The sequence below is a fragment of the Camelus bactrianus genome, chromosome 13 (assembly GCF_048773025.1).
Source record: "Camelus bactrianus isolate YW-2024 breed Bactrian camel chromosome 13, ASM4877302v1, whole genome shotgun sequence".
Classification (NCBI taxonomy): domain Eukaryota; kingdom Metazoa; phylum Chordata; class Mammalia; order Artiodactyla; family Camelidae; genus Camelus; species Camelus bactrianus.
The window spans coordinates 66,644,780-66,662,568 of NC_133551.1; the positions used below are offsets into that span (position 1 = coordinate 66,644,780).

At 42.6% G+C, this 17,789-nt stretch overlaps 1 protein-coding gene across 9 annotated transcripts in view; it reads left to right on the forward strand.

Moving 5' to 3' along the window:
* The window catches only part of UBR4 (ubiquitin protein ligase E3 component n-recognin 4), a 122,447-nt gene that overhangs the window by 58,291 nt on the left and 46,367 nt on the right, over positions 1-17,789 (forward strand). For 6 of the 9 annotated variants that reach the window (XM_074377283.1, XM_074377288.1, XM_074377289.1 and 3 more), the window contains 12 exons: positions 50-161; positions 1,928-2,058; positions 2,180-2,357; positions 2,824-2,928; positions 4,495-4,632; positions 5,348-5,522; positions 11,551-11,647; positions 12,276-12,383; positions 12,849-12,965; positions 13,910-14,119; positions 15,643-15,792; positions 17,042-17,269. In XM_074377283.1, coding sequence (XP_074233384.1) covers positions 50-161; positions 1,928-2,058; positions 2,180-2,357; positions 2,824-2,928; positions 4,495-4,632; positions 5,348-5,522; positions 11,551-11,647; positions 12,276-12,383; positions 12,849-12,965; positions 13,910-14,119; positions 15,643-15,792; positions 17,042-17,269 — 1,749 coding nt within the window. The remainder of the gene's footprint in view (positions 1-49; positions 162-1,927; positions 2,059-2,179; positions 2,358-2,823; positions 2,929-4,494; positions 4,633-5,347; positions 5,523-11,550; positions 11,648-12,275; positions 12,384-12,848; positions 12,966-13,909; positions 14,120-15,642; positions 15,793-17,041; positions 17,270-17,789) is intronic. The other 3 variants (XM_074377285.1, XM_074377284.1, XM_074377290.1) reach the window with 3 other exon arrangements.

The following is a 17,789-nucleotide window of genomic DNA, read 5'->3' on the forward strand; positions in this document are numbered from 1 at the left end:
GTAACATAAAACCTAAGAAGAAGAATGATGGTTTCCCTTTCAACCTCAGGATCCTGCTGTGAGCTTCTCGTGTAAACAAGCTCTAATTCGAGTCCTAAGGCCCAGGAATAAGCGGAGACACGTGACATTGCCCTCCTCCCCTCGAAGCAACACTCCAATGGGTAATGCGAGGTCTGGGTTTAGGCTTGTGTGTGTGGGGTGGTGTCGGGGGGAGGACGTTAGTGTTAGGGTTTGCTTCTCGTGTTGACCAAGGTCCTGGAGACTTGTTTTACTCTACTTTATTCCACACAGAATTTAAGGTGGTATATAAAAATGCATATAGTAACTAGAATACAAATAAAATCAAAACCAGGGAGAAATACAGCTACAATAGTAGAATCAAGCCAAGGATACAAAGAAATCTACATCACAAAGTCCTACATGGTGGTTAAGGGAAGCTCTTATATTTGGCCGAAGGCTTCCTAAGAGCCATAGCAAAACTAAAATAAGAACAGTTCAAAAATCATAGTGACTATAAAGAAAAAAAATACCACTTTTCAGGAAATGAAAAATTTCCTGGCCTGAAAGCCTTTACATTAAGGCTCCATTTTGTTGCCTGAGGGGTAGTATCCTCAGTGGACTTACCTACAGTAAGATCAACAGCGAATTTCGTAAGAGACTTCCCTCGTGATACACTTGGACACAAGTCAAGGACATAACATTTAACATTTTAGTCAAAGCAGTTCTATGAAGTGCCTAAATACTGCGTTAGTATATTATGTAACTCTGGTTACTTGGTTTGGCTCAGAAGTAAATTTCCAATGAAAGTCACGTGCATAGTTTTCAATTTTCTGTTAGCCATACTATAAGGAGTAAAAAGAAATATGTGAAATTAACTTACTAATAATTAACTTAATCCAGTATTTCAAAAAATATTTCAGAATGTAGTCAACATGAAAAATTATTTGTAAAATGTTTTGCATTCTTTAAAAATATTTTTTGTTCTGTCCTTAAAATCGAGTGGGTACTATATGCTAACATCACACATCTGTTTGGACCAGTGACATTGTAACTAGCAGCGGTGGCTACTGTATGGTACAGTGCAGGTCTAGAGGAGTGCATGTAACTTTGAGACCTTCAGACCTTCTTCCTCGAGTATCATTCATCTTATGTAAGCTTTTGATGAGTCAAGCAACAGTTTGTTTCTCTTTTCTCTGGGGAGAAGCCAGAGTCCAGACAGTTTGTTTTCAATTAAAGCCATATCCACATGCTTTTCTCAGCTCATCAAGTGGAAGGCGAGCCCTCCATCCTCTTCTGATGATTAGGGGTCTCACCTGGACTTGTCCCTTTTTAGAAGGCCTCTCCCCTTCACACACAAGCTGGTCTGGGCAGACCTGTAGTGCTGTCCTCAGCTTCCATTCGATGGTTTTACATTTCAATTCTGATTCTTCTCATAGTGATTGTGTAGTGTGAAAATCTCACTGCCCCAGTTGTTTTGGGAAAGAAACAGTAAAATAACACTTCAAGCTGCCAGTACAGATAACAGATAAACATCTCAATTGTATTGTTTTCCCTGTCTTGCCCAAGGTCTCCTGAGGGTTGGTGGGAGCTCATAGGGCCTACTGGTCTTCAGTTTCTCTGCCTTATGGAAATCCCTTTGGAATCCACGTTTTTGTTTTTTGTTTGTTTTTTCCTGTATCAGCTGGAAAAGTCTTTTCCTAAGGGTGATGGGGGCAGGCTGTCACTGCCAACACCACCTTCCCAGATCCAGTTAGGTCCAGGAAGCAAGAGAGCAGGGCCAGGCATAGCTCCTTGGAGCTCACCTCTGCAGTACAGGGTGCTAGCTGGTAGCTTGTCTTAGTTTTTGTTTGCCGTGTGGCTTATCTTATCCCATGCCAGGGGAGTAGAGAGCAAGCACCTTCAGGTGACTGGGGTTTCTTTGACTCAGGAGACAAGGATGATGATGACGATGATGATGCAGATGAGAAAATGCAGTCATCAGGGATCCCGAATGGTGGTCACATCCGTCAGGAAAGCCAGGAACAGAGTGAGGTGGACCATGGAGATTTTGAGATGGTGGTGAGTCTCTGGCAGCAGGAGAGGGGAGGAGGAGCCTTAGGACTCTTCTCCAACTCTTATTCAGTGGACTTCCAAAAGCTGCCATTTACCATGGGACACTGACAGAGCTTTCTCTCTGCAGTCTGAGTCGATGGTCCTGGAGACAGCTGAAAATGTCAACAATGGCAACCCCTCTCCCCTGGAGGCCCTGCTGGCAGGCGCAGAGGGCTTCCCCCCCATGCTGGACATCCCGCCTGATGCAGATGACGAGACCATGGTTGAACTAGCCATTGCCCTGAGCCTGCAGCAGGACCAGCAAGGTAGAAGGCAACGCCAGGAACACAGCGGCCCGTTGGCCGTGCACAGGAAAGAGGGTTTGGCAGTTACTGATACCCAGCTGACTTAGCTTGTCCCCAGATTTGGGGAGAGGTTGATCTGGGTGAGAGCTGTTCAGAGATACAGGTGGAGAGTGAGAGGGATTGTGTTGGGGTTTTTAGTGGGAGAGCCAACCGCATAGTTTCTGTGTTAGTTTGGTCTTTTGGATTATTTCCTCCCAAATCTGTTAGATTCCTCCAGCCTGTGTCCTGCCTGAGCTGAAGGAAGCCTTCCACCATCTCTGTAACTGAACTTGGTGGGTGGACAGCAATGGCTGTGGAATAACTTCCTCTAGGGCAGAGGGGATCACACGCTGGTGAGTTTAGACCCCGGAGGGCAGCAGGCGGCCAACGCAGCGTTGTGGACGGGGTCTGGAGGGGATGCTGTGCTCACTCTCCACTTGTTTCCCAGGCAGCAGCAGCAGTGCCCTGGGCCTGCAGAGCCTGGGGCTGTCCGGCCAGGCACCCAGCTCTTCCTCTCTGGACGCAGGAACCCTCTCTGACACCACAGCATCAGGTAACTGTCCACAGCAAGGAGCGCGGCTCAGGGCCCCAGGACCCTCAGGCCTCGTTTCCAATGCTGTGAGAGTGTAATGGGCAGCTGCTTTGACAGGCCATTCTGGACTTCCTGCTTCTGCCTTTGCTTTGGAGATTCGGGTGTGGAAGGCATAGCGATGCAGCTTGACAAAGGCGCTCATGGCTCCGCTTCCCTACACTTTGCATGCTGCCTGGCTTCAGCTGATTCCCCAAGGAAAGGCCGAGAGAGCGGCTTGCAGGTTGATCAGCTTCAGGTCTTAAATCACAGCTTCTAGGGTTCTTCATCAGAGTTCTAACATTTCAGACAATATTAAAAAGGAGACAAGAAGTAGAGCTCACACCTTTTAACTTTTTTTCTTTCTTTCATCTGCAAATAAAAGTGAAGCTGCCGGAAGCTGAGTTACGCTTCATGTCAGTGTGGGTAACCATCAGGGATCTGAGCTTGGGAGGTAGGGTTTTTATGAACAATTCAAATGCATAGGAAATCTTTAGACCTCATTTTGTCTTTACTTTCCATCTCTTTCTTAATCTGATAAGAAAAAAAAGTTATCCCCTGAATAGTCCATTGGTCCAAATACAGGAGGGCAGAACACCTGAACAGTCTGCTGGAAAATCAACCCCTGAGTGACTTAAGGGTTGATTTAGAGTTTTCAGACTGATGCTTTTTCCCTATATTTGTTTTTCTTTTTTTTTTTTTTTTTTTCTTTCTTTCTTGTTTTGGGCATTTTATCCTGGGTAGATAGAAAGGGAGAAATTGGCTGTCCCCTCTCACCTGCTGCCATGGCTTGTTGCTTTTCTTAGATCTGTTTAGTTGCTGTCATTTCAGGCTTGGAGGTCGCCCTTGTGCTGTGCCAGTTGTGTTCCTCCTGTGCTCTGTGGCTGTCTTGGCTTTCCTCCCCCGTGTATCTCATCCAGCATTTTCCTCCTGTCTCAGCTCAGCCCTGATCCTGGATGCTGTGGCTGTCTCTGGGGAATTTCCTTGCTTCATTATTAGCATCTGATGAGGATGATTAGGAAGTATGAAATTTCCCAATGAGCTCCCCTCTAGACCACCTGATTAAAAAAAACCAAACAGGGTTGATTCAAGAGCTCATGCTAAGTGATTTCCTAGCATAAGCATAAATTGATTACAAAACACATCTCATTAAAATTCAGAGTTTATGCTTTTGAATGGTAATGGCTAGTTTCCGATCTCAGCAGGTGTCAGTAACACCTAGACTATGGTGACCGGGAAGCATTTTAGCTAGAAAACTGAGCGTCCATGTCACAGATTCTCCTTGAATCTCTGCACTATTTTACTTGCACTGTAATGTAACAGCGAAGGAAATGCCCAGTGAACTGGGTTTTCACTTCTGTCTAAGTACTGTTTGCAATGCACCGTGTATAGTGTTTGTTCCTGTTAGTGATTAACCAGCGAAGCGGATTTTTCCCTTTTTACTTTGACGACAGGATACATAAACTGCATTGTGTCCTCTGCACTATGTGGTTTGATGCTTTCGCCCCAAGGAGGGGTTTTTACCTGTAACAGCTCTCGTTACTCTCCCAGCTCCAGCCTCGGACGATGAGGGCAGCACAGCAGCGACTGACGGCTCCACCCTTCGGACTTCTCCTGCTGACCACGGTGGGAGCGTGGGCTCGGAGAGCGGGGGAAGTGCAGTGGACTCAGTGGCTGGCGAGCACAGTGGTAATGTGGCTGGGGGTCTTGATCTCCTTGGGTGGAGGGTGGGGACAAAATAGGACTCCCTGTCTGGGTCCTGGGATTGGTTCCAGCTGAGGGAAGTTTAATTATCTGCTAGTAAAGGAAAGAAATGACATGCACAATCCCAGATCACGATTAATCTAAAACAGTTTTGGTATGACTTTTAAATGAGTCAACCTGTGGTTTTTGCTCCTTCTGTTGGGGGAGGAGATTTGGGGCAGTCCTTTTGTTAATGATCTGATGTGTTAATGAAGCAGGCCAGATATGTTAGCAGATGAAGGGTGGGGCTGTGGAATGAGGAAGGATGACAGCACCATTTGGGTTTGGTCTTATAAATCCATCTCTGCTTAGAAGTTGGATGTGAAAAGTTTTTTTGTAGCGGAGATAAAGAGTAGCTGATAATTCCTAACTTCCCAAGTCATTATATGTTTCCTCTGGAATATGAGATGGAAATTTATCAGCAGCTGAGATTAAGATTATTCTTGTGGATGGATCTTGTATTCTAGAGGATGAATGACCACCCAGAGAGTCATTTAGTGCTGTGGGGCCAGTATCACGAATTCAGTCCTTCTTGAGCTTCACATAGAAGAAAAGTTTCTAAAGCTACCAGTTATCATCTAACTATTGCTGACTTCAGAATGCATTGGATTGGACCATGCTTTGGGAGTTGATTTGCACTTTTTAAACTGTTTCTCTTTAGTATCTGGCCGGAGCAGTGCTTATGGTGATGCCACAGCAGAGGGGCATCCGGCTGGACCAGGAAGTGTCAGCTCAAGCACTGGCGCCATCAGCACCACCACCGGACATCAGGAAGGAGATGGCTCCGAGGGAGAAGGAGAAGGGGAAGGAGAAGGAGATGTCCACGCTAGCAACAGGTCAGGACCTGGCCATTTGCAGTCAAGAGGCTTTCCTGTGGGAGGTTTCAGGAATAGGATGGTGGATCAGTTGAGGAGGTAGAGTGTGTCATAACAGTATATTTCTTTTGAAATGCAAAGGTAATAAACTCAGGAAACAGTTTAAAAATCTTGGGAAGTGTTCTAGGTCTGTCTTCTTGGTCCTAATTAGAATTTCATCAGAACAATTGTAGAGATAATAGGAAGCGGTTTTTCTCTTAAGGCCCTTCTCTATATCCCTTAGTACCTGTAAAGTTATTGTCATAAGAACATGTATCCTCCTTACGCCCATCTTTCTGATGTTTCATCATCACCCATAAACTCATTTTGTAGCATTCTCTTTATAAATGGCACTGTTCTAGGCTCAACAGTGATAGTTACTAACTAAATACTATAAGTAACTCCTTGTTCAGTATGTTGATCAGGTAACAGAGAAGTAAGACAGGAAATGCATGTTTATGTCTAGAAATATCAGTGGTGGGGCATTTGGCAGATGGAAAATAATTCATAAAATCCTAATCCATCCCCCTTAAGAAATTTTGGTGGTATTTGGTACTGGATTGGTGTGGTGAATGTATTCTTAACCAAGAGGTCACTGGAGAAATAGAAAAAACCCAAAGGATATACTTGTGATAGAATGTTTGTTAAATTCATTGAGGCCCACAGTTACCACATTAGTACAGAAATCAGTATTTTGAACTGAATGATTTCTATCAGAAAAATAGTTCACTGAAGCAGTCGGGTATCAGTCATTTTGAGAGGGCGTCAGAGAGTGTCTCCTGTGTTCCTTGTATCCTGCTGCTTCTGCTCAAGCTTGTGCAGTATCTCTGGTGAAGATGACCTCTGGCTCAGTTAACTGATGATATTTTGATGGGGTTTGTTTTTCAACTGTTTAACTTATAAAGGCATTTTCTACTTAATCTTTTTTTTCCCTCTTACTGTGATTTCTAGATTAATTCAGTGTGTTCAGATAATGTGATCTTTGTGATTTCTGGTTCTCTGAAATTTACTTTTAAAAATAATTTTAACCCAGTCTACATTTGCTTTGTTGTTGTTGTTGTTGTTGAAGTACCATCAGTTACAATGTGTCAGTTTCTGATGTACAGCACAATGTCCCAGCCATGCACGTACGTACATGTATTCGTTTTCATATTCTTTTTCATTAAAGGTTATTACAAGATACTGAACATAGTTCCCTGTGCTATTACATTTGCTTTTTAATTGGAACAGTTAAGTTTATTTACAGTGAATGTTAACTACTGATATATTTGAATTTATACCTGCAGTTTATTCTGTGCTTCTTATTTGTTCTGCCTGTTTCTGTGTTTGTTATTATCTTCTTTGTAGCCGTCTTTTGGGTTGATTTGGTATTTTTTCATTCCTTACCTCCCCCCCTCCCTGCAGCTTTGCAAGTTTGAAGGTTGTTCGCTCTGTTTCCAGTCTTTTAGTAGTTACACTAGTCATTTTAACATGCATATTTAACTTACCCAAAACTAAAGTTAACTAAGAGCTGTAGCTTCTTCCTGAAAACATGAGTACCTTAGACGGCTTTGTTCATTCTTATGAATTTAAACGATTATATTTGTGTGTCTTAATGAAAAAAAGCCTTTTTAAAGCTTTCAGGATACTATTGCTGTTTTATGGAGTTTATGTGGTCATTGTTTGTTTAGATTTGCTCACATGTTTACTACTTTCTATGCCCATCGTTTCTTTGGCATCTCAGACCTTCCATCTAGGGTCATTTTCTTCTTTAAGTCTGTCTGTTAGATTTTCCTTCAGGGGAGGTCCCCTGTGGAAATGTTTTTAGTTTGCTTACATTTTGTGGATTTATTTTATTTTTGATGGGCATACAATTTTGTGTTGACATTTTTTCCCTCCCCAAACTGAGAATGGTATCCACTGTTACTGCCAATGTGATGTCACCTGCTGTTACAGCTATTGCTTCTTTGAAAACAGTGTCTTTACTACTGCTTTTAAGATCTTTATTTTGTCATTGTGTTTTTTGTAGTTTTGCTTGGATAGGTTTAGTATTAAACCAAAAGGGGAAAAAAATGTATAAACTAATTGTATTTCAGCAGCTAATTCTTTTTTTCCTTCTTTTCTCTCAGTGTCAAGATTTGAACCAGCTGATTTTTCTTGTAGGCTCCCAATATGGGAGGAAGTGATATCCTTCTGTTTACTTCTAAACTCAAGGTGTAGCCTTCTGTGATTCTTTCATGAGGCTCTCATAGAAGGCTCTCCCCACTTGGGGCAGATTCTGGATGTTTTTGCCTATTCCAGATGCCTTGTGAGGTCCTAGCAACCAGTTGCTCAAGCTGCCTTCAGAGCATCATGGCCTCAAGTTTTCAGATGCCTTAAAAATCAGTCTCAGGGCTTTGCTTACCCCTCTGGATTTCTATCTTGACTCATTCTCTGAGTGACTTCTTGATAATTTCTCTAATAATTTCTTAATTGCTAGTGAGCTCATTATTGCTTTTATTTTGACCCCTGCATTCAATAATCTTTCTAAATTCACTCAAATTCTAATTAAAGATTTTGATAATTAGATTACTTCTAATTATGGGTTTGATAATTAGATTAATTCTGATTACAGGTTCTGCATGAGCAATCTTGTCTAGTGCAAAAAAAATATAATTTTTTTCTCTCCAGTCTTTAGGCCTTTTAATTGCCTTTTCTTGCCTTATTTCATTGGCTAGGACAGGAGTGGTGATGGTGGAAATCTTATCGCATTCTCAGATACCAGGGAAGAGGTTCAGTATTTTACCATTAAGTATGTTACCTAGAGGATTTTCTATAGATATTCTTTATCAAGTTAAGTTTTGTTCCTGGTTTGCTGGGAGATGGTTTATCTAGAATTGGTTTCTGAAGCTTTCTAGTTGCTTTTGTTACACTTAATTGTTAATGTCTTTATCTTTTGTTCTGTTCAAGGTTGTAAATTACATTAATTGGTTTTTCCATTATTAAACCAACATTCTGGGGTCACTTGATCATGATGTCTTACCCTTTTTATCACTGGATTTGATTTGCTAATATTTTATTTAGACTTGTAATTTTTCTTCTTTGAAATGTCTTTATCATGTATCAGTATTCATGTTATTCTGGCATCAGAGTAAGCGAGGACATGTTTGTGGATGTATTTTTGATGTCTAGAAGAGTTTGGGTAAGATTGGTATTATTTCATCTATGAATTCTTGAAAAAGTGAAGTCATCTGGGTCTGGGCTTTCTTTAAGGGAAGATATTGAATTATAGCTTTATTCTTTAAATGACAGAATTATTTCTATTTCTTTGTGTGTCAATTTTGGTATGTTGTGATTTTCAAGGAATTTGATAATTTTATTTAAGTTGTCAACTTTATTGGCATAAAGTTGTTTATAATATATTTTATCATACTTTTAATGTTTTTAGGATCTGTAGTGATACACCTCTTTTCATTTCTAGTATTGGTAACTTAAATTTTTTTTTTTTTTCTAAAAATCAGTCTGGCCAGGAGTTATCAATATTACTTGCAAAGAAACAACTTTGGCTTTGCATTTTCTCTGTTGTATGCCTGCTCTCTGTTTCACTTCCACTCTATTATTTCCTTCCTCTCCTTACCAGCTATTTTGTTTTAGTACTTTATTTTTTGGGAGCTTAATTTTCTGTGTTTTGGTTTTTTTTAGCTTCATAAGATAGAAGTTTAAATTAATGATTTTTAAGTATTTATTTTTAGATACATATTTGAAGTTACGTGTTTTTCTCTAAAATTCTCTGTAAACTTTGCTTTGGCTGTAGCCCACATATTTTGATATGTTGTATTTTCATTGCTATCCAGTTCAAAATGTTTTCTAAATTCTGTTGTAATTTAGTTTTTGGCTCATGGGATATTTAGAAATATGTTGCTAAATTTCCAGACATTTGAGTATTTTCTAATTATTTTTCTGTTGTTGATTTATAGTGTAATTTACTGTAGTTGGGGAACATAGTATGTGAATTTCAACCCTTTGAAATTTCTTGAGACTCATTATTACTTCTAAAATAATGTTAATATCTTTTTAGAATTTTCAGTTGTTTTTCGGTGGAGGGTCAATTTAGGTAATGTGGTCTTGTTGGTAGTGGAATTCTCTAAAGTTGTGTAAGTTTGCTTTATTTTTCAGTAATTAAGTAATTGTTAAGTGACTTATTGTTTTAAATAATATAATAATTGAATTGGTTTTAACTTTAAGCCACAAGAGGAGGGAATTGTGATTTTTGGTACACTGTTTTTTTTGTTGTTGTTGCTTTTCGTTTTTGTTGTTAAGTTTCAAGAGTACTACTATCTTAAAAGTTTGAAAAGTCAGTAATCTGGTATGATCTTGATCCCGGTCAAGACTCCTCGTTTTGTTGACTGTTTCCTTTGTGTGTATAGTCACACATACATTCTCCAAATCTGAGCAATTTTAGTCCATCTCAAAACTTGTTATGTTTTATCCTAAAAGTATTGAGCTGCTGCTGTCATCTCATCCTTCATCACTTGTACACCTCTGTTCTTGGGCATTTTTTATTCATTTGTAGTCCCTACACAGCTGTCCTAATTATTCAAAGATGCATGCGTGGGCTTTTATATGTTACTATATTCTGAAGGTTGTTTAGCTCATTCCTTTGAGTTCTTTTTAGAATGATTATCATTAATTATTCAAGACTATTTTCATTCAAGATTTATTATTTTGAAAATATTCTGGATACCTGCTAGGGTACTTAATACATGAAAATTACACTTTAAAATATATGTATAACTTATCCCAGCCAAATGACATTCTAGAAAAGGCACAGCTACAGAAACAATAAAAAGATCATGATTTCCAGGGGCTTGGGGAGAGGGAGGGAGGGAGGGAGGAATGAATAGATGGAGCACAAGGGATTTTTAGGGCAATGAAATTATTCTGTGTGATACTATTAGTGGTGGCTACATGTCATTATGCATTTGTCAAAACCCATATTATGTACAACATCAAGAGTGAACCCTAATGTAAACTGTGGACTTTAGTTGATAATAATGTGCCCATGTTGGTTCATCGATTGTACCAAATATGCCACACTGATGAGGGATATTGAGGGTAGGGGAGTATATATGTGTGGGTGGGAAGAGCTTTGTGCAAACTCTCTGTATTTTCTACTCAATTCTGCTGTGAACTTGAAACTGCTCTAAAAAAATAAAGTCTATTAATTAAAAAAAATATATATATATATATAAAAATTGTGGTTTCTTATAGTCTGTAAAGTAAAATGAAGCAAAAACAGTTTATTAATTATGAGAGTGAATCCATTAATTGATTCAGCATATGTACTGTTAATCTGTGTAAGATTGTGTTAGGTGAGACTGCCAACCAACTTGTCGACAACACCCTAATTAATTTTCATATTCTTCTTCTTGAATTAGCATATGCACTAGAGATCCAGAGGGACACATTTACTTTGGGAACCCAGCTGTATATCTGCAGGTGAAGAAGGCTAGGTAGTGGCCAGCTGCATACATGGGAGAACTCACGGTTCTAGTATTGATATTGAAGTTGAATTCTGCAGGTAAAGCAGTGACTGGCCTTCCTAAGGGCTTGGGAAGCAAGAAAAAGAAAGATCTGGGTCACTGTGCAACTGGATAATGTAAAATGTTTAGGTAGAAGTCCAGAAAACAATGCGTGGAGGCAGAATAGGACCATGTGTCAGAAAAAGTCATCAGGCTTACTGTTGACGGTTTGGTGTTAATGCTGAGAACCACTAGGACCGGATTGCTTGAGAGAGATTTTGACTTTCCTGTAGTAAGTTTCAGTACCATCTGTTGTATTTTGGAATAGTTTTGTTCTCCTTTAACAGGGGGAGATTTTTCCTTCTTTGTTGCTGGTATACTGAAGATATTTCTTAACATTTTTTAATGCTAGGATTCTTCCTAAGCAGTAGGCTCCTTGTTTACCCTGGTGGCAGGAGGAAAGAACTATATTCAGCTGGCTAGTGTTTGTGTGCTGGCTCATGTTTCATGTATTTTTCTTCACCTTTTAGGCTGCACATGGTTCGTCTGATGCTGTTGGAGAGACTACTGCAAACCTTGCCCCAGTTACGAAATGTTGGAGGTGTCCGGGCCATCCCATACATGCAGGTATCCCTCAGTTCACTTGGGTCTGTCACATCATAGTTGGACCATCCTTAAGCATGCTCACAGTTCTCTCCAGAGGCTTGGTATTGTTTGGCATTAGGTCATAAAATAATGCAATGTAATTTTGAATTGCAAGTTATAGCCCTTCATTTTAGAGATGAGAAGGCTGAGGATCAGAGAATTAAATTAAAAATGTCTGTAGTTATCCAGCAGTTATTGACAGAGCCAGGAGCAAAAGTCTGCTCCAGAGATTCTTAGTATATAGTAGCTCTAGTATTAGTGATAAGGCATGGTCTGATAGCTATTCCTGGCAAAATTGTTCTTTAATTCTTAGCACAGCACACTGCCACGTCTTAAGCCACTTTGGTTGGATATACTGTTAGTCAGTTAGTTAGTTAGTTTTGCAGAACATTTTCTGTGATGCCAAGGGTGGCATATACCACAATTTGACTCTTCTGACTCTGGACACTTCAACTTTGGGTACCTCAAGACTTAGAACCTTTTCATGGGTTATAGTTATGATTGACAGGAAAGTCAGGAAAATTAGAATTTCTTCTGAAACACCTTGTGTTTAGAGTTGTTATTCTTTAGGGAATTGGCTTCCATGTTTTGTCTCTCTGTTGACTTCCAGGTAATTCTGATGCTTACTACAGATCTGGATGGAGAAGATGAAAAAGACAAGGGGGCCCTGGACAACCTGCTCTCCCAGCTAATTGCTGAACTGGGCATGGATAAAAAGGTGAAATTTGAGCATCATACTATGTGAGAAGCAGGGATTAGCTGAGATGAGTCTTCACTTTTTCATTCCTCTCTTAGAGGAACTCCATTCAGCTTCAGGAAGGGATCAGCCACTGAGGGCTCCAGTTCTGTCGATTCATCAGAAAGCCTTTTTAGGGCATACTTTGGCCCGGTCATGCTTTTGGATCTTTTTGGCTGTAAATGAGGAACAAAATCAAGTCCCTGCCCTCATTGACTTTTTGTAACTCCACAAGCTAAAAACAATGAATTGTTTGTGTCTTAGTATGGCCTTCTAGGTGTATCGGGCTCTAGATCATGGGGTACAGACCACAGGTCCATTGGAGCTTGTTTTGTCTCTGATTCCACATGAGGAACGTTTAGCATTGATAGGCGTAAGGGAATCTTGTTGAGAGGATGCCTCAAGGTTAAAGTAAGTGTGGCCTTCTGGGTTCCGCCCCTTCTGCAGGACGTCTCCAAGAAGAACGAGCGCAGTGCCCTGAATGAGGTCCACCTGGTAGTGATGAGGCTCCTGAGTGTCTTCATGTCCAGGACCAAATCCGGGTCCAAGTCTTCCATATGTGAGGTATTTTACTTTGGGCTAGTGGGTGTGGGGAAAGGAAAGAGAATTGTCTGGTTGGTGCTGGGGCAAAGGGCAGAGGCTGTTAGAGTAAGTCCATTGTTGCTCGGGAGGAGTAAGATTCTAAGCTGTCACCTCTTCAGGAGCCAGAGCCTCCACCTTTTTCAGAATCCCTTCCAAGCTCTGATCTTTTCCAACAAACCCGCCAATGGAGGGGTTAAAGGGTTTGGAAATTCCATTATTGAAAAGCAGGAGACTGTTCTGCAAGGCGCAGAGTGACTAAGAGGATTCTCCTGCTGTACGTTGCTATAAGGTATGGTAATAAAGCAGAGAGAAAGCAGCGTGTGCGTGGTGGAAAGGAGATTAACACAAAGCAGAGAAGGTAGAAATGGAGGCTGAACTGCATCTAATCTTAATGAGCTTATGCGCTGTGGGGTTTGCTGGGATTTGCAAGGCTCTTCTAATGGTTTTATTTACAGTAGCTTTTCTCCTACTTTTTTATTCATGTGATCACTTACCCCATCTCCTTTGGAGGCTGGTTCTATGGGAAGAGCCCCTACTAGGAGGGTGGGGTTGCTAAGAAGTGCCTATAGTGGAAAGTTTTCTCTCTTCTTGAAATAAATGGGCTGCTTTTCAAGTTGCCCAAGGAAAAAGAAAACCTGCCCCTCCAGGTGGAAAGGTTATCTAATCCTTGCCTTCTTGGCCTCTGGCCCATATGTGCAGGGAGATTAGAGTTGAGAACTGGCATTTCTTTGTTTTCTCTTAACCATGCTGTTGTTCAAAAGAGTTGGAGAAATTTTTGAGCTAGCCGGGAAACGTGTAACTCAAGAGACTGACTCACTTCATGATAGCTAACTCTAAGGCTGTTGTGAGCGTGTTTCCTATCCCCAGCACCCGGCTGGATTTCACAGTTTTGTAGGCCATTCTTAGCGTCTCCGTTTTTTCCCCAGTCATCTTCCCTCATCTCCAGTGCCACGGCGGCAGCCCTGCTGAGCTCTGGGGCTGTGGACTACTGCCTGCACGTGCTCAAGTCCCTGCTGGAGTACTGGAAGAGCCAACAGAATGAGGAGGAGCCCATGGCGACCAGCCAGTTGCTAAAACCACATACTACTTCATCCCCACCCGACATGAGCCCGTTCTTCCTCCGCCAGTATGTGAAGGTGAGGGCCTTCCCCGGGCACAGTGACCACTCTGTCCCTCATCCAGAGCACTGTCCTCCTCACTCTCAGTAGCGCTGAAGGAGCCGAGTTATGTCACACACTCCCCTTGCTGTCACAAGAGGCCCTTAAACACGCTAGTTTAAAAGATGGTCTTTCTGGTCAGGTGAGTCTGGAAACAAGTCCTGGGAACAGGTGTTCCCCCTTAGCAGCCCTGAAGCTTGGGCAAGTTCTAGCTAACCTTGGTAAGCTTCAGTCTGTACACCTGGAAAGTGAGGATACACATCGTATCTGCTTTATAGAGTTGTGAGCATTAAATGACGTGATGTTTGTAACACACAGTGCCTAGAACGTACCCTTGCTCAGTAAATGTTACTATCGCCATTTCTGTCCCATTTGAGCCCATACAGTAGAACACGATGGGCTGGACTAGCTGTGCGTCTTGTTGCACACTCAACTGCTGTGAATAGTATGGGAATATAATGTGAATCTATTCACATCCTCTCTCTCTTTTTATACGCTTTTGGTGATTTTCTCTAACTTTTAGGCCAAAAAGTTCTTTGCGGATTCACCTATGTACTTAACTCTACTTGATCACCTACAGCACCCCTGCATGCAGCCCTGCTTACCTGTGCGTTTCCCCCACTGTGAATGTTGCCTTTGTGCATGCTGTCCTGAAATTCTGAAATTCTCTCCTCTCCTTCTGCATCCCTTCCTTCCCCCATCTAGTTAATTCCTAGTCCTTCCTCAACACCCAGCTCAAGCATTAGATCCTTCCCCAACACGTATTTCCTTGCCATCAAGTCTGATAAAGAGAGCCTTTCCCTGGGTCCCAGTGTGCACCCTGTGCACACTGGTGGAGTCTTCCCCTCCAAACTATCAGTCAAGACCTTATTTTAATCCTCTTAGCACCCCAGTGCTTGCTTGCATAGAACTGATAAGTAACTGGTGATTGAGTTATGAGACATATGCCCCCAAACTCTTGCAAACTCTCCCTGGGGACCACACAGCTTGCAGGATGGCTGTTGTTTGTTGTCTTCACATCTCTCCGTACCCCTGCCTCTCTGTGTGGGCCCAGGATCTCGACTGAGCTTGGTGATGCTGACCCCCTTATATATATAAATATTTGCTGTCTTGGAAAGCTTTGGTTCTAGGGGAATGAAATACATCTCTCATAGAAAGTCCTTCCCTACTACTGTTTTTTCAGTTTGTTCTTGTTCTAACTAATTTTTATGTAAGCAGAGTGAAATCAATCCAGTGTCAAAAACCAGAGTGAAATGCTGGAACTTTAAGAGCAGTGAGATCTGTGTCCACTGTGACCTTGGCATGAAATTGCCCCCAGGAGCCTGGGGCCTTCCTGGGTTTGTAAACTAAGCTGTCAGTCAGTCATGGTTCCAGCTTTGAAAGGCGCCTTTTACCATCTCCAACAAAGGATATACCTTATGAACAGTAAAACAGCCTTTTTCCTAATTGTGGTCACGGAAAATTGTCAATCACAGATTCTTACACAAGTGTTCTTCTCCCAGGGCCATGCTGCTGATGTGTTTGAGGCCTACACTCAGCTTCTAACAGAGATGGTCCTGAGGCTGCCATACCAAATCAAAAAGATCGCTGACACTAATTCTCGAATCCCGCCTCCTGTCTTTGATCATTCGTGGTTTTACTTTCTCTCAGAGGTAAGTGAAGGTCCCAGGCAGTGTGCCAGTCGAGGAGAGGACACATGGCTGGGACTGCCTTTGTGGCCCCATTGTGTCCTCACCCTCATGCAGTATTTCCCCTTGCAGAGTCCCTCCCACTATTTAGGCCTTGCACCTCCAGAGTGTGCTAATGGTGAGACTGTGGGAGATGTGTATCAAAGCAAGCCATCCACTTTAGGTTCTAATTCTGTACATTTAACTTCCCCCACATGTGGTGATCATGGGCAGGTTTAATTGTTTGGATTCTGGAAAACAGAACATATACTAGTTAAATATAACTGAGAGATCTTAACATACAGAATTGGTTAAATAGTCATTGAAGAACCAAAAAGATAAAAAGGGAGCAACTGAGGTAACAGAGATAGTAACTGAAGAAGCAGCTGCCAGCAGCCCTTCGTATGGAGAGGAGAGGCCTGGTGGATCTGAGGAGGGCGTGCTGCTGCTGATCCCTGAGGAGCTCTGGAGGGATGTGATGTGGCTGATTCTGGAAGTACAGAAGGAAGCTGATGACTGGGACCACCTGAACTTGGTTTGCCCTTGACTACTAAAGGAACGCTGGAGGCTGCTGGGGTGAAGGGCTGGTGCTGGGACAGCAGGCGAACAGGAGGGAGCAAGTCCCTTCTTTGCCTCCTGCCTCTGGTGTCCCTCTAGGGCTCCCTATTGGCAGAACCTAAGAGGGGACCAGCTGGCAAAGAAGCAGTGCAGTTAGCACATAGCTGTGAAGTGGACATCACAGAGCCCGGGGTGGTAGGGTGGTGGGTTTGGAGCCGAGAGAAAACAGCTTAAGAACTTGCCCAGCAAGCGTGAGACTAACTCTAGGAAGAATGATGTTAGCAAACCCCAAGTGACCATTTCAGGTGGTGTGAAGTACAACAACCCAGCTTCTTCCCCACCGCTTTTACCCACAAGAGAGGTTCTGAATGTTTTTTCCCTTGCGGTTTCACTCTGGAGTGGAGACCAGCTTCCCTGTAGACTCCTAAGCACTCCATGAGGTGGAGCAGGAATAGTGCTCTTTTTCTCTTTTTGATGTTCTTATTTCTATGCTTTTTTTTCTCCTGGTCTCTGTAAGGAATATTGAAGTTCACCAGAGGTTGACTTGACTGCAAGGAAGTAGCTTGGTTTGTGTTTCTAACCGGTTTTTAGTAACAGTCTGTGAAAACCCAGGGAGCTGTGGCCAGTACCAGTGCAGTTCCAGAGTCACTGACTCTGTGTTGTTCCTCCCCTCCAGTACCTGATGATCCAGCAAACTCCGTTTGTGCGCCGCCAAGTCCGCAAACTTCTGCTTTTCATCTGTGGGTCAAAGGAGAAATACCGCCAGCTGCGGGATTTGCACACGCTGGACTCCCACGTGCGTGGGATCAAGAAGCTGCTGGAGGAGCAGGGGATATTCCTCCGGGCAAGCGTGGTCACAGCCAGCTCAGGCTCCGCCTTGCAGTATGACACGCTCATCAGCCTGGTACGGCCTGTGCGGGAGGGCGGGAGGGCGGGAGGGCCGGGAGAAGGCATGTGATGAGGCTCAGCCAAGTAGGTGATAGGATGGAGCAGCACACACAGGGCTTTTCAACAATATGTAGAGGACGTCATGGCCAGGGTGGTGGTCAGGGTAGATCCATGGCACACGTCTGGGTGCTGTACCGTGTGCAGTTGGCCTCAGGGTCTGCGATTCCCCCCACCATGCCCACCTCTACCTGGCAGGGCTTCCGCCATTGTGAGGAGGGGTGGCTTGGGCTTCTTACCAGTGTCATTTGCTCATGTCGTAGACAGGAGCAGCCTGAGATGTGTGTGCCTCTCATCCTTGTCCCTGAAAACTAAAGAAATGGTGTATTTCCAACCGCCTAAGATAAATTGTTTGACTTTGGGGAGTAAATGGAATATATTGCACAGGAACATCCAGAAAGAACATCTTCAGTATTAAAGACTCCATATCTAATGCTCTTACTATTGTGCTTTTTGCAAGAAAAAAATAAGCTGGGTTG